Raw genomic sequence first — 16,819 nt, forward strand, 5'->3', positions numbered from 1 at the left:
ACAATAATAGTAGTAAATAAAAAAAATACAGAACATACAAAATAGACATTTAAAAAAATTACTGTAGTGTTTTTTTTATGCACAACGTTTTAATTTGGTAATATTTTACATTCTACAGCATGTATTGATTTTTTAAAACTTTATTTACATATTGCAATCCTATGGATCAGGTTAAAATAAATAACTTAATAAGGATTATCCCCAAATTAATTATTGTAAACAACTACAATGATAAGTGTATTGAAATTAGGTAAGATGCAAACAAAAATCCTGTTTGTAGAAAAATACAAAAAGCACACACTCATCCATCTCTCTCTCTGTCTCTCTCTCTTTCTCTCTCTCTCTCTCTCTCTCTCTCTCTCTCTCTCTCTCTCTATATATATATATATATATAAAAACATCCTTTAATCGTGATTGCCAAACATATGAATTAAGGCATATACAGTATAAAAAAGCAACAGCAGGTTCCATGTTGATGTCAGAGCGATATTAATAATCATAATATATGAATTTATATTCATCAGATACACCACGGCCACTGGATGACGACAACAGTCCCCCATGGTAGCATTTTGTAAACAGATATTGTATCACCATGTTCAAGTAGTACATACCGTACTGTATGTAAGTAGTACATAATAATACTGTATGTATTTTTATGATGTGCTATGTATGTCTTTTGTATGGAGTGAGGCAGAGCCGTTGCTGGAGGACACACAACATCATAACACAGTACATGATCATTTAAAGTTGGATTCATTACATGTTGCTACTTTTTAAATATTATTATTGATGTGAGAGTATGGCTGCAACTGGGGGGGCTCAGGTCAAGGAGCAGCACCACATATTATATTTCATATCACCATAGGTCACTTTAAATCCAGTATCACAGGCTCAGGTAGTTCATTGGAGGAGGTGGGGCAGATTAGCGTGGGGGGGGGGGGTGTCAGGGCAACAGTAAAAGATTGTGAGACTCCCATTTCCAGGTGTACTGCTTTTGTTCTAGATGTGCTGTTATAAATGCAGTCGTGAGGCCAAACGTTTCACTCAACAGGGCTGCTAAGAAGTAGGAAATGTCACACTTGACTTAACTCGTACGAAGTATTCTTAATGACTACTGTATTGTTATAATTGCAGTGGTGAGACCTCACCTAAAACAGACTAATAAAACATTGATTTGACATTTGTGCGCTTCTGATTAACTTTAATATTTGACATTTCAGGCGCAAACTGGGCATAAATCTATAAACATGTTTGAGGGACTAGTAAAGGTTTATTCTATTGTGTTCTATTCTGCATGTAGACACCAGATAATGGTGCATTAATGGGCTGCTGGGAAAAAGTACCACTTGTGGTACATGGGCACCCTCTAGTGGTAAGTGAAAGTGAAGTCAGTCCGGAATATTCCACTGACCGAGGTTCTCAATTTTTCTGGTAAATGCAAATATATTGTTTTGATAGTTTTTTGTAGGCTGTGCTTTTGCATTGTCACATGACTTCACCTCACTCAAGCAGTTCACTTTTCCCGTTAGGAGTTCAGAATTCCCACTTTTCCTGAATGTAGCATCCCGCCCTAAACCCCGCGCCCCTTACTCCCGCATATCCAATGGCGGTGAGCACATGCTAATGAGAGCATGACTGTGGATGCTATGTACAGCGGCATGAAGGAGAAGGGTTACTCTCACATAGGACGATACAATCAACACGTAAAGTTAGCGGTTAGCGATACAAATGTAGCATCATCGTCATCATCATCAGTACATTCAGTCAGAACAAAAATGTGCGTTTAGAAACACCGCTGTACAGTTGTCCATCCCCAAAGTCCACTTCCTGTGCAGTACAAAATAATTTGTGTACTGTAGGTGGCACGAGTAAGAAATGATACTTGTTTTTTTTTTTTCCCTTTTGTTTCTCTTGTTTGCCTCTCACAAGGAGGTTTCACCAAGGGACACCATGGAATTGATGTGTGCATCTTCTACTTCTGCCACGTCACTACTTCTTCGCCTCGCTCTCTGCGGGAGCATAACATAGAAATCTTACATATTCATACACCTTACATACACTCAACTTAATTTTTTACAGATGCGAGCTGTCACTCACATTAATTGGCAAAAGGGAAACGGCATAGGCAGGCTTATGAAACTATCATTGATATTGCTGTACGGGTAAAACCAATGTGAAGAAGAATTCACAATCCTTGATTTGCTAGACCAGTAGTGCTTTAGCCACTGAGCTATGAGTACTTCCTTGGGAGCACAGTTAGCATTTTGGTTAACGAGCCAAGGCCAGAGTGAGTCCTCCAGTAAGACTGGTGTGTTATCTCAATAATCTTACGACTAATGATATCAAGCCAAGCTGGATAAAACCACATGGCTGTCCGCATAATCTTTTGAATGTCTCAAAAATCAATAACAATACAGTTGTTTTTAGTCTGCTAACCAAAAAGCTAAATGTAGCAAGTAGTACCTCATAGCTCAGTGGTTAGAACACTACGAAAACTCTGGTTTTCATCTCGAAAGCCAGGGCTCGTTTGATTCTTGCTCTCATTACCTAGACATCTAAAACAAAAGCAAGACATGAGGCCTTGTAGCTCGGTGGCTAGAGCATTGATCTAGTAGACTAGGGGTGGTGAGTTCAATTCTCCCTGGTACCGGATGACAAGCTAACCAATGGTTACCTAATATGCCAATAGTAACCATAATACCTACAGACTTAGGCGGAATGTGTTTGTTTAAATGGGTCCTACATCACCAAAAACACTTTCCTCATCTGACGAACACTAAGCTTTTGATAGATCGTTAAATACGCTAAAGCTATTTTACTGTGCAAGGCTCAGAGATTTAGACAATTCAAACCAAGTTAACAACGACCTTTGCCAACTGCAAGCTGAGAAATATCTTTGTTTTATCTGCAAAAAATGCTAAATTAGCTTATTAAACAAAATGCTAACTTAGCTCAGTGTTAATGCTAATGCTATGCTACCAAGGGATGAACACACACCGGTTGACACACTCAAATGACTAGGCGGATGACTACATTGCTCTCTTGGCTAGCATAAACTGTATAATTACATGTCAGGCCTCAGCAAGAATAAAACTCATGAGCCCTGATGAGCTATGAGGCCTTGTTGAGTAAGATAGTGTTAGCATTTTTTAACAAGCAAATTTATATGTTCAAGGGGAGTAGGAAGAAGTAAAAAACTTGTCGAGTCCTACCCCTTGTTCACTATAACATATTGGAAATCATGTTCTATTAATAGAAAAACTATAAAATTAGATGATGATCAACTGATGAAGGTGTGACGTGTGTGAAACATACCAGCGGCAGTTCGTCCTGCCACCGGCGGGCCAGACACCAGAGACCTGGAGCTTAAACCTTCAACACAAATGCACACAAGGTCAATGTCACTGCAGAATTGCTAAGCTACAACCACAAAATTATTGTGTTGTGTTGTGCTGTGCGTACCCGGGTAGATGTCATACTGTCCCGCCACCAGGTTGTACGTGAGTCCCAAGTGTGTGTGATGGTGTGTGTGCAAGTGTCGGCCCAACGCTGTGTGGCCTCGGTCACTTCGGTCCACTTCGCGCTCCACCTCGGGGGAAACTTTCTCTTCAGGCTAGACGCACACACAAACATGCACACCCACTCACACTTATTTTCCCTCATTTTTCAACAGCTAGCTCTGCCATGACCGTGTTAAAAAAAAAAAGCTCACCTCGGACTCCTCCCGGCCCGCCGTTTTGCCGTACAAAGGGTAGTGGAAGCCTTCAGGGACAAATTTAAAGGTTTGTGTCTACATCACAAAAAATTGTGTCTTTCACACAGTACTGCATTAACAGGGTGGGAAAAGTGAAGTGTGTGTTTAACATTACACCCAGTTCCCAGCTTTTCCATTTCTCACAGCTGCGATTTCTGCCTCTGTTACACCATAGATAGCCTTGGAAGCCAGGAAAATCAAGAGTCGACCATCCCCAATTTGGTGTTGGTGTCTTTCAGACAGACAGAACAGCGACCACAGAAATAATTGTCAGGTGTTAAACTTTAAACTCCAGTCCTGATCCTAGTTCCGACCTTCCGAAATTCCCACTGCTGCCGAATTGACTCTGTTACGGTACATCTCTGATACTACCTTGGAAACCATGTCAACTTCATCCAACTAAAAAAAAATTCTGTGGTGGTGTCTTTGACACAGGACACCAAAAACAGGGTAGGGGAAACGAGTGCTGAGTGTTAAACTCTACACTCTGACTGTCAGAAAATATGTCTAGTTGGGTCTGAAAGAAGATGAACAGACGTGTCCAGTGTTGTTCCTTACCTGGGTAGCTGTGGACTAGTGTGGGTGACGCCCCCCTGTAGGAACCCCCGCCACTCTCACACATTGCCAGGTACGGCGGGTATGAGGAGTGCTGGTACTGCATGTAGGGCTGCTGGGGGGTCATTGGAGGAGACACCGCCGCCCGGGCACTTTGAGACTCCCCTGACAGGATCCTCATGGGTTCCTCCTGTAGCCCATCCAGGCCGTCCGAGTCGTCTGGGTCAGCAGGGGTCGGCAGGTTGTGCGATCCGTGAACTTTTTTAGCATTGCGAGCGATGCCTCCTGCTGAGGTCACTTTGGGCCCAGCTGGCTCGGTAGTACTCCCCCACTCCTTTGACCTCTCCGCGTCCCCGTCATCGGCCGCCTCGACAAGTGGACTCTGCAGCTCTGAGAATTTGCTGTGAGCCAGACGGTGGGGCCACATGGAGCCGTCTGGGGGCTAAATTGATGGGGACAAGTGTTGGTGCTGGTTCCAGTGTTTCCCCTATAAGTCTGTTTTAACAGTGGTGGGCGGGAGTCATTTGAGGTCAGTCCACATTTGTCCAGGACCTTCATCAAGGTCCGACTGAAATCTATGTTTTTGGAGCGCATTCTGGTTTTGGCAGCTGCAGCCCACCTCTGCTGAGGGACTAGTACAGACCTTTTCATTATAACGTCACCTGTACTTCCAGGCGGCAATAGCTCTGATGGCACCACTAGTAAATAAAAACTTCTACTGTATGTCATTTGATCAAGGCACAGCTTCAATGATGATTTAAGCCTTCTTGTTTACCGCTCTAGTGTGATATGTGACGTGTCAGTCAAAAGATGTTTCATGAGGTCAATGCTTAAAGGCAAGACAGAACAACGGCTATAACTAATACTTCAACAGACATAGACATGGCGGAAATACAGACATAGTTAACAATCATGGAGGGACTGGCCAACTAAAGTGTGTCTTGTGATTTACTCTGTTATTATGAATTATTTATTATCCATCCATCCATTATCTATACCACTTATCCTCACAAGGGTCGCAGGGAGTGCTGGAGCCTATCCCAGCTGTCTTCGGGCAGTAGGCAAGGGACACCCTGAATTGGTTGCCAGCCAATCGCAGGGCACACAGAGACAAACAAACAACCACACTCACAATCACACCTAGGGGCAATTTAGAGTGTCCAATCAATTTACCATGCATGTTTTTGGAATGTGGGAAGAAACCGGAGAACCCAGAGAAAACCCAGGCACGGGGAAAACATGCAAACTCCACACAGGGAGGCCGGAGCCGGGATCGAACCCACGACCTCTGAACTGTGAGGCGGACATGCTAACCAGTCGATCACCGTGCCGCCCCACTATTTATTATATAAATATATTATTAAACATTTGTGACATTAACTATATTTATCTCCTCACTCAAAGGTTCTGCTGTTGTTATGTCGTCATTTCAGATCAGGTCAGCGGTAGCCACTCATTTTTCAGCCACCCGGAAGTACCCTGGCACCTATTCATTGCAAACAGTATGAAACGGTCTGTAGAGGAAACACTGCGTGATCAGAGACCACCTGTCAGGTCGTTGCTTGCAATGTGGATGATGGCAGGCGCTCATTGGCAGGACCAGAGGGACACGTAAGAATCTGTACAAGCAGCACACTTGGAAAAGTTGTGCTTTTACATTTACGTGTTATCAGCCCAAATGTACGGCGTGAGCGTCTGTACACAATGAATGAACGATCGCTTATGAAAGCACAACAGCATGGGCGGCGGTTAGAGACAGAGGGAAAAACTTACGCTGGAATAGTTAACATTTGAGTCCAGATCTGTCTGAGCGTTGGGATTGTGGTGTGACGAGGATGAAGAAGAGGAGGAGGAGGAGGAGGAGGAAGGTGACTTGATGTCTTCACAATCTTTGGTCAAGACATGGTGCTGGTCCACCTTCAAACCCAGCCCTCTTTCCCCCCTCTCCTCCAAGTAGGACAGGATGGCTTTGGGACAGCAGCCTTTAGCACCTTCCGGACCTTTTGCGCCATCAGTGTGTCTGACGTCCTCGTCTCGCCCAGCTGGCCCCCGGTCAGCACGCTGCTTCTGCTCGCAGCATTTAGTGGCCATTAGGAGTTTCTGGTCCATATAAAGTCCTCGTGAGTACTGGCCATAATACAACGACTGGGCTAAGGCGGTCTGGGTCTGACTCATGGCAAGCTGCAGTTGAGAAGGTGCCGGGGGCCCGTCACCTTTCTTGCAGTCTGCAAAGTCGTGGACGGAGACTTTGTCATCATCTTTAGCCTCCTCCTTTCGATCTTTACTTTTAGAATCGTGAGAGGAAATTTTGTGGTATATGTTCTGCCTGTCTGCCTGCACGCAACCCGGCAGGTAGTATGGCTCAAAGCTGTGGTAGTATGGGGACAGGGGCTCTTTTGTAGAAGGTGGGGCGGGCACCGTGGGTGGCGTCTTCCTGGCGTTACTCTGGTTACCATTAAAGTTGACTTCAGAAGATATGGAGGAACCAGACTTGGATCTGAGTCCATCCAGACGATTTTCGGAGGACACGCCATCATCCCCCGCATCCGAAATGTCAGAGTAAGCGGGGCTGTTGTCTTTGCTATCTCCCAAGAGCAGACAACCGCCGGCGGCATCGAGCCGCGACGAACTTCCAATGGATGGACTGGGCGCATTGTCCGTGAAGGTGTAGACCTTGTCAGCCTCGGCGCGAATACTCGCCATTCTGCTTTCCTGGCTCTCACTGAGCCCATTCGTCATGTCCTGCTTGCTCAGGTGCTCCTTCAGGAGGCTACCCGGAATTTCCTTGGTGGGAATTTTAGAAGCACCGTCGTCCATTTTGATGGTGTCACCGTTTGCCATCCGAGGGGGAGTGTCACGGTTGTGTTTGTCCTTGAGCCGTCGCTTCTCCTTCTTGCGGGTCTCTTTGCAGGTGAGCAGTGTGGCTTTGACCAGGCTGGGTTCCACAACGATGCTGAGCTTCGGCTTGATGGGTTTCAAGGACGAGTTCTTGCTTGTTAGACCAACAGCTGCCACGGGTGAAGGCTGCTGTGAGGGGACGCTGTCCGTCGGATATGCCGCATTGGGTATAGCGACAAGCTTCGGTGGCGTGGGGGCTGGAGCAATTAGCCGATTGGCCCGCGACTTGGATAGCTTATCCACCTTGCTATTGGTTTTTTTGCTTTTATCGGAGAGGATCTTCTTGTCGATCAGACCTTCGGCTTCAAGCTTGGGCATCTCCACGGCGGCGCTCCGGTCTGGCACCATACAGTTCTCCAGAACCACCGTCATGTTGGAGATGATGGGCAGGTTGCTGAGGTCGTCCATCAGGCCATCCTTCAGTAGCGAACTCCGCCTGGTTTTGGTGCTGAGGAGAAGCCGCCGGTTCTTGGGCGAGCCCACGGTGGTCACCTTGTACAACGGTGTGGCTTTTTTGGATGAGGTGTTGGCAGCAGTGCCATTGTTGGTGGACTGCGCAAGGTCATAGATGACATCCTCGCAGTCTGACAGTCGTTCTTCGCTCTCGGGATTCCTCTGTTCCTCTGCCTCCAGGTGGGCATGCGTCTGGTGGTAGCGCAGCCCATTTATGTGCTTGTAGCGCTTAGTGCAGTTGGGGTGAGGGCAGTCAATGAGGATCGGTGGAGGTGAGGAGGCACAACCTCCACCTGGGTCCAGGAAAGAGGGGTCTGACTTGCCCTGTGGCGTACAAGGTGCGCTGCGGGATTTGGCTCTAATCCTCTTCCCATTCCCATTTTTAATGTCCACCGAGGAAACCAGACTGAGGTCCAAGTCCGCAGGTGGTTTGTTCTTCCGCTTGCCGGATGGGAGGACAGAGGTTCGGTTGATGGGTTTTGTTTCTTCGGTGATGAAAAACGGCGGAGAGGCTCTGCAGTTGCCGAGGAGTTTCAAACTTCCACGCCGACCTTTGCTGTGCACTGGTGAGGCTGCCATGCCGCCGCCCCGGCTCCGGTGTTGTGGCAGGCCTCGCACTTTGACCGGCGGTGCCGCATCCCCGCAGGGCCGCTCTGCCAAAGTCAGACGCAACCTTTTCCCCCGGCCACGCCCACCTGGCATCTCTGGGTCACTGGATGGAGACTCACAGAACCTGAAGAAAAAGGAGGACAATCACCAATAACTGGCTGAAATAACTACCTATATATAGTATCTACCTACCTATCCAAATTACCTATTTCTATCCATCCAAGCTACCAACTCGTGCATACTTAGACAACTCCTACCTACCATTTTACCTACCTGCCAACTCTTACCTTCCTCCCTATGTAACTACCCTACTCCTACCTACCATTTTACCTACCTGCCAACTCTTACCTTCCTCCCTATGTAACTACCCTACTCCTACCTACCATTCTCAGAGCTGGGCATTTTACTAAAAATTAAGCGTCCATTATTCGTCATCCGTCTGCAGCGTGGGTACCCTTCCGTCGTCCGTCATTCACCTATTTTTCTGGGTGCGGGGGGGCAATAGTACTCGTCTATAGGACGGTCCGCCTCTAAATTTAAATGGGCGTCTGTCGGCGAGTCGGACTAAACTTTCACTGGCACCCCCGCCCCCTCTGGACGATATTTGAACAGAAACTGCGCTTTGGAGGCCTGTTCACAGCCTGGTCCATCACTCAAATCTGTCCCCCAAGCAACAAAAACTCACTATTTTCCTCCCCGCGCCCATCGAAGCCTCGCCTCAAAAAATAGACTAATGACGGACTGCAGACGAATGGTAGACTAAATAAGGGGTTTCCGTCTATGCTAAGTCTGTCGATTTGAACATTTTTCCCGTCATTCGTCAACCGTCAGCAAAACGGGAGTCAGTGTCGGATAGACGGACCGGTCCGTCACATAGACGGAATGCTCACTCTGATCCATTCTACCTATCTACAAACTCCTACCCATCTAACTCCCTCATACCCACCTACTTACCTACCAACTCCTACCTACCACCTCTTTAACTATCTACCTTCCTTCCAACCTAGCTTACTACCAGCTCCGACCAATACAACCCGTGTACCTAACCTACCTACCGACCTAAGTACCTACCTACATACACCCTACCTTGCTACCCAGATGACTACATGCTTACCTATCTACAACATGACCCAATGACTTTCCTACTGACCAAACAACAGGAAAAACAAGTTAACTGCCAACTTTTTTAAAAATCATGTTCAAATAAAGATTCATTCATTCTATCTACTTACAAATCACACAACCAACTGACAGACCTATCTACCAACAAACTCCTACCCTTCCAACCTACTTAGCTACCTATATACCTACCATCCAAACGACCTACCTACAGACACACACACGCACACACACGCCCACACACACCCCCACACACTCACACACACATACACACACAGAAATTGCTGATCAGCTGGCCAGTGTCATCCTATCTCTGTGTTGTTTGTTTTCATCGACATTGTGCTTGACTCTAAATGTGCTCGTCAATCACCAAAGTGGAGTTGTATTGCTATTTATGTGACGCACGTCCACAAAGCAATTTAGACCACAGATGAATCTGTTATCGCCATGGCAACAACCACCACCACCAGCAGCAGCAGCCAACCAGTGACAATTGAGATCAGGCACTAACCTTTCTCACAGTCAATGCTAATGACAAGCAATTATATATAATTAGTGTTTTTAGCCAAAAGTATTGGGACACCAAAAAAAAGTGCTGTCTGGACAATAGTATTTGGACACCTACAGGAAATGAAAAAGGAAGCGAAAAAAATCCTGTTTTGGCCAAAATTGTTGGAGCATAAATGAAGTAAAAAAAATTGGACAAAAACAGTGAGACATCTGAAAAGAAAGATAATATAGAGTTTGGGATTGGACAAAAGTATTGGGACACCTTGGTGCAATTAAAGAACAGATCGTGAAATTTGTACAGATGTATTGGGACACAGTCTTTAAAAATCAATGTACGATGACCTCATTTGGACAAAAATATGACATCATCACCTGGGAGGTGCCCAGTCGAGTTTGGTGCAGTCCAACAGTGTTCCCACATACGTCCTCTTCCTCCATGTCACGTTGACCACCAACACGCCTGACACACACACATACATGCGCACGCGCATGGATACATAGAAACACACGTACACACACACACACACACACACACGCACACAGACAGACACACAAATACATTATTATACGTTATATATACACACAGTTTATATCATATATTAATGCATTGTGAAATCAGTTTCATGACTGAAGTATCAATGTATCATGAGATCACTGCACAATATTGTGATATCAAAATAGTGATGTTATCCAAATAAGATGATATGAAAGTATTTTTGATATCAGTTTTTCATGATTTGACAGGAAGTGGTGTCAAACTCTCAACATTTCAATGCATTGTGATATCAAATTACTGCAATATCAAAGTGTCATGATACAGTATTAAAATATCAAACGAAAGTGTTATCATTGAAATATCATGATACCAAATGGTCTCAAAGTATTGTGATATAAAATATGATATAAGGTATTTAGACACTGAAGAATCCTGATGTACAACAAGATATCAATTTTGCCACTTTCTGTCGACTGAAAATGACCATCACAGTTGCTCAGGGCTCAGGTAACGACAAATTGCGGCTCACCTGTTTTCTGAAGCTTTTGGGGACAGAGGACGAGACGTTTTTAGAAAAGGACGGACTAAGCAAGGACGGAAGTGGGTTTTCGTCTGTCCGGGTCGGCTCAAGTACCGACTGACATGTTGTGTTGGTTCTTTTAAAAAGAAAGACAACTGTTCTCTGCCGCAATACCGCGGATCCACCTTTATTAACTGCCTGCAACAACACAGTAGAGTATTTTTGGGGGGGTTTTGTGCCTTCCCGGCAGGACAACATTGTACTCACAGGCATAGTCTGCCCTCTAGTGGTTCAACACATGTAATATATCCCTAAAATATATTGTGAACATAAAAATGCCACAATGTCCAAGCGCAGTCGTCCACAGGTTGCCTCACCTTCTTGGGTCTCGTGCCACACGATGCCCTCCAGGTTGACACTTGTTCCCGGCTGGCAGGGCCCCAGCAAGTTGGTTTCCGAGTCGGGCATGGACGGAAGGGCCACTTCCTGCGTGTTGGTGCCGACGGAGCGCGTCCTCACAGCGTTACAAATGGGCGGGGCCACAGCAGGGGGAAAGGAGATGGCGGACAATGGTAGAGAGGGTCCGGCGGGCCCTGCTTGGCCCGGAGCAGGGGCCCCGCCAGGTGGAGTGAACATGGGCTCCACCTGCAGGCCATAGGATGACATGTATGATGTTTTGTTTTGTTCTAAAGTATTGACAATATGAGTCTTACAATATGTATATTATCATATATATGTAATATAGTAACAATATGTCAGTATTACAATTAAACTTAATTTTTAATACATTTCTTGATACATAGAGACATAATATCAGTATCACTACATCACAATGTCAAGATATCATGGTGTCAAAGTTGTCTCAAAAGTAATAATCCTCATATCAAAATATTTGAGTAATACAACGTATAAAGTATTATGAAAGCAAAGTATTGTGCTATCAAATTATTCTGGTATCAAAGTATCTTGAGAGAAAAATATTATGGGATGAAAACATCGTGACATCAAACTATCATGACAGCATTTACCGTATCACGATATCTAAATGTAGTGTAGCATTTTAAGGCAAGGCAAAGCAAGTTTATTTGAATAGCACATTTCGGGTGCAAGACAATTCAAAATACTTTATAGAAAGCATTACAGAAAGAGAACCAAAATATTAAGACATTACAAAAATCTCAATAAATAATCTAAAATAATTTGATTAAAATGATTAAAACCAAGTATCAGCCTAGATAAATTAAAAATAGCGTGCAAATGGGGATTAAAACAAGAGTATAAAGGATCGATTCGTGAGAATGCAGAATTTTTTTCCCCATGCCTTAACAATAATAAAGGATTAAATGGAATTTGAGCAAATTTGTTATTTCAAAAGTGTGTATCGAACTGGTTGCGCTTCGCACTAATCAGCAGCAAAAAAGTTGCTCTCAGCCTCAAACAGGTTGATGACCTCTGATATAAATATATTGTGATATCATGATGTAAAAGTAGTGCGGTATTAAAGTATGACATCAAAGAATCAAATATCACTATATCATGATATGAAAGTATCATGATATCAGAATATCACGATTCCCACTTTCTCTGTAACCATAGCAACATAATAGTCGGTGATGTATTTCTCATCCACTTCCAGTTAGTATTCATCGCCTTTCTGTCCTGTCAATCATCATCTTTCCTCTCTCAACGTTTGTCCTTCCTGCTTCTCCAGCATCCATTTTATTTCCCCCCCAAATCATCTTCCTCTTTCTCCTCATCCTCCCATCTTTTTCTTTCTGTGGTGTCCTGACATTCCCTTTTGTTCCACCAATATCTTCCTCTTCATTGTCACACGCTCACACGCCAGACAAGTGTGTGCGTATGTGTGCGTTTTTCTTGTGTACTCTTTCAGCCGCTTTCACCTCTACTGTATATGACACACACACACACATACACACTATTGAAGAGAAAAATAATGACTTTGAAAGCAACAGAAAGAATCAATGGATAGCCCCTCAAACATGCTCACAATCACCACATTATCATAACGCAACGTTATAGACATAACGCACTACAACCACAAGCATATAACCACCCTTACACAACTACAACACAATCATCAGTCACAACATTACACAATCGCCAATGAAAACATTCACACAACAAAATCACACAACCATCATAAATACAACAGTCACAAAACAACACACATGCACGTTGCGCAATCACATGTTCATAAGGCACGACAATCTGAACTCAGCACAATCGTAGCACAACACCGCACACGTGTAAAAGAACTACAACACAACACAATCATAAAACAGCCAAAACACAACAAAGCACACCCGATGGAAGCACACAAACATAGATAGAAGACACACAAACACACAACGGGTCACTGGGCACAAAGGGGACAGGCAACAGGACACACACACTAGAAACAAACACTAACAGAGGCTGGACACTGAAATCACACACAACAGGACCCTGGACAAGCAACTAGACACTGAGGAGCTATACACTGGATACACACAAGGGCAGCCTATGCCTGTGAGAACTATACTGCAGGAAACTCACGTGAGAAACAGCACTCTACAGTGTTATGCAGGCTGTAGTCATGGTGGCTCCGTAGTATCGCAGAGGAGAACAGTGGTCTTTCTTTTTAAAAGTACCCAACACAACAGGTCGGTAGGTACTTGGCCCGGTTAGGGACGATTACAAGGACGGACGAAAACCCACTTCCGTCCTTGCTTAGGTCGTCCTTTTTAAAAGACTTCTCGTCCTCCGTCTGGCCATCCGCAAAAATGGGCATCCATCCGGGACGGAATGCTCATCTCTGGTCAAATCTGTTTAGAAATTATTTCCTCAGCCCCCCTATGTATCGGTCAAGTCCCCCTTTAGCCCCGGAAGAGAAAAAATCCTGGAGCCGCCCCTGAATATGTGTCTCCACTTCGTGTGTCCTATAGTGGACGCCTATTTCACTGACGAGGAAAAAGGTGGATAGCAATTTTATTTTGTAAAGCGTTCAAATTTTGTACACACCTTATCCCTTTGTAAGGATGGAAGGATGTCCAGGTCGCGTACTGAGGACGGACCAGCAAAATAGGGTAAACTGACCGTCTCTGGATTTTACAATATCAAATAAAATGCTGGAGGTGGTTAACGCACCACATTTTTCTGACGAGGTTAAAGACCCCCAAGCGCCAGTGTAGTACCATCCCTGCACATACTCAAACTGGACACACAACTGAACAAACACTGGACATACACTGGAGACTGACACACAATGAAGACAGTCACACTCCCAAGAAATGCACAACTGGACCATGGACACACACTGGAGACATATATACAGTCGACACACACACACACACACACACGCTGGAGATAGACATCTACACTGGACACCCAACTGGAGACATATCGATACTGGAAACAAACACATTGGAAACAAACAAACCCTGCACATCAACAGTACTGTACATTTGACGCACACACGCACACTCACACAAAGCTGGCTACTCATCGCCTATGGACATAAAAACACAAATACACAAAAAAAGTAATCCTCCTTATTTTCTGCTATGTCCTGTGTTGTTGTGTTGTGACTTGACATTCCCGCCACGCGTCTTCCTCCATCTTTGCTTGCTCACTCAGTTCAATGAATGAAAAGAATGACAATCCCAATCTCGCACACAAACAGACATACGCACGCGAACACGCACACCCCCACACACGCAGATCATCTTTTTCTTCCTCCTTATCCTTGTCGTTTCCTATCCGTGACGTCACGTGAGCATGTCAAGTGAGGCAAACAATAACGCGATGATGAAGAGGAAGGACACACAACCTCCTCTTACAGACAAAGAGTGCACGTGCCAAACAACAATAGCACATCATCATCATCATCACCATCATGTGATGAGGAGGTTGAGGAGAACCTTCACGTCCGTCGTGGCCTTCAGACCCTCGCAAGCAGATTCGCTGTCATGCTCCCTCCTTCCCTCATACTGACCGTGTGGGCTCCTCCTCGGTGCTTTTTGGCCGCGTGGGTGACGTCGTCATGCGGCCGTCTGAGCGCCGAGAAGCCGCAATCCAGCGCGCACAGCGGCGGACAACGAATGGATGGACGGACGGATGGATGGCGTCGTGCAGGTGCGGGGCGTCCTGATGTGCTGCTTCGGCTCCCCCCCCCCTCCTCCTCCTTCTTCTTCTTATGTGTATCTTTTTTTTTTCAGACGCTCTCAGAGCAGCGCGCTCGTTTGGCCAAGGAGGGATATGCGAAGGGGAACGAATACCGACGAGGAGGCGGAGGAAGAGGAGGAGAAGGAGAGCCCTCATCAGCGGGCTTGTCCTAATTCCTCACTAACTACACATTTTCTATCTCCATTGGTTCTATCTATCTATCTCTCTATCTATCTATCTATCTATCTATCTATCTATCTATCTATCTATCTATCTATCTATCTGTCTATCTATCTATCTATCTATCTATCTATCTATCTATCTATCTATCTATCTATCTGTCTATCTGTATTAGTTATCTTTTTATCTAGTTGTACTAGTTCTGTCCAAACTAGTTCTACCTATGCTAATTCTATATCTATACATGGATGCTATTTATCTCACTAGCTAGCTCTTAGCGCTAGTTCTATCACTCTGTCTATCTAGCTATTTATACTGGCGCTATTTATTAGGGATGGGCGATCAGTATCGATGCCGATACCAACCTTATTTTAAAGTATCAGTACACATGTAGGTCTGTACCAGCCATCCATTATCGATACCGCTTATCCTCACAAGGGTCGCGGGCCGTGCTGTAGCCTATCCCAGCTGTCTTCGGGCAGTAGGCGAGGGGCACCCTAAATTGGTTGCCAGCCAATCCCAGGGCACACAGAGACAAACATCTGCACTCACAATCACACCTAGGGGCAATTTAGAGAGTCCAATCAACTTACCATGCATGTTTTTAGAATGTTGGAGAAAACCGGAGTACCCAGAGAAAACCCACGCAGGCACGGGGAGAACATGCAAACTCCACACAGGGAGGCCGGGGCCGGGATCGAACCCACGACCTCTGAACTGTGAGGCGGACGTGCTAACCAGTCGCTCACCGTGCCGCCGCCATGATACTTAACTAAGGTAAATAACATCTGACATTGAGTAAGACCTCCTCAGCAGTAGATGGCGCTATACTGTGGCAGTTTGAAACATTAGCAAATCATTATCCGCTTCAGAAAGAAAGGTCTTTGTTCACAATTTTTTGTCACTGTATTAAATGAAATTTTATATATCAAAAGTACCAGTGGTTGGACGTATTAGTGAACTTCTGCCATTCGCCACGCCAAATATACATTCTTACTGCTCCTCCTCCTTGTCGTTATCAAAATGCCCCTGTCTTTTTTTCTTTCAGGTTCGTGGCGGTCTGGGGTAGGGCTGAAAATCGCTTCCGTCAGCACGTATTCCATCAGTGTTTCAAAGTTACCGTCAGTTGTCAGTTGTCAGTCCGCCAGCAAAAATGGGAGTCCATTAGTGACGGGCGGACTGACTTTCCGTCTGTACTGACGGACAGGTGTAAATGCTCACCTCAGAAAAGTACTAGAGGAATCAGTATTCGGTATCGTTGAGTACTTAAAGAGACACTACTCGTACTGGTATTGGTCTGAAAATAAGTGGTATTCAACATCCCTACTATTTATGATATTTTTTTCTAAATTAGATCTACAGTATATCTATATACTATATACTAGTTCTATCCATCCAAATTATAGCTATAGTAGTTCTACATCTTGTTAGTGTATATATATACATAGTTATAGATATACTAGCTCTATATGTATCTATATTAGTTCAATATATATCCATCCATTATTCGGACTTGCTTCTCAACCAGGGTCGCGGGCGTGCTCGAGCCTGTCGTCTG

General features: G+C 44.9%; 1 protein-coding gene and 1 long non-coding RNA gene across 3 annotated transcripts in view; one reads left to right on the forward strand and one right to left on the reverse strand.

Annotated features, from left to right (window-relative positions):
• Positions 1–144: 144 nt before the first annotated feature.
• Positions 145–15,170, reverse strand: znf608 (zinc finger protein 608). Of its 2 annotated transcripts, XM_086031681.1 has the most exons (9): positions 14,912–15,170; positions 11,295–11,562; positions 10,274–10,361; positions 6,086–8,396; positions 4,316–4,754; positions 3,716–3,765; positions 3,466–3,616; positions 3,319–3,375; positions 145–2,012 (listed from the first exon to the last, which is right to left on the reverse strand). In XM_086031681.1, exons 2-9 carry the CDS (start codon positions 11,551–11,553, stop codon positions 1,993–1,995), a joined length of 3,375 nt encoding a protein of 1,124 aa, XP_085887807.1. In that variant the 5' UTR covers positions 11,554–11,562; positions 14,912–15,170; the 3' UTR covers positions 145–1,992. The 2 variants fall into 2 exon arrangements, 1 of the variants encoding a protein (XP_085887807.1); XR_015086935.1 differs by lacking the exons at positions 145–2,012; positions 3,319–3,375 and having other exon boundaries at positions 3,586–3,616; positions 3,902–4,754.
• Positions 14,651–16,819, forward strand: part of LOC147147556 (uncharacterized) — a 4,974-nt gene continuing 2,805 nt past the window's right edge. The window contains exons 1-2 of the long non-coding RNA XR_015086936.1: positions 14,651–15,051; positions 15,135–16,038. This is a non-coding gene — a long non-coding RNA (uncharacterized LOC147147556). The remainder of the gene's footprint in view (positions 15,052–15,134; positions 16,039–16,819) is intronic.

The sequence above is a fragment of the Filicampus tigris genome, chromosome 5, assembly GCF_054856515.1.
Source record: "Filicampus tigris isolate MCC_2025a chromosome 5, RoL_Ftig_1.0, whole genome shotgun sequence".
NCBI lineage: Eukaryota > Metazoa > Chordata > Actinopteri > Syngnathiformes > Syngnathidae > Filicampus > Filicampus tigris.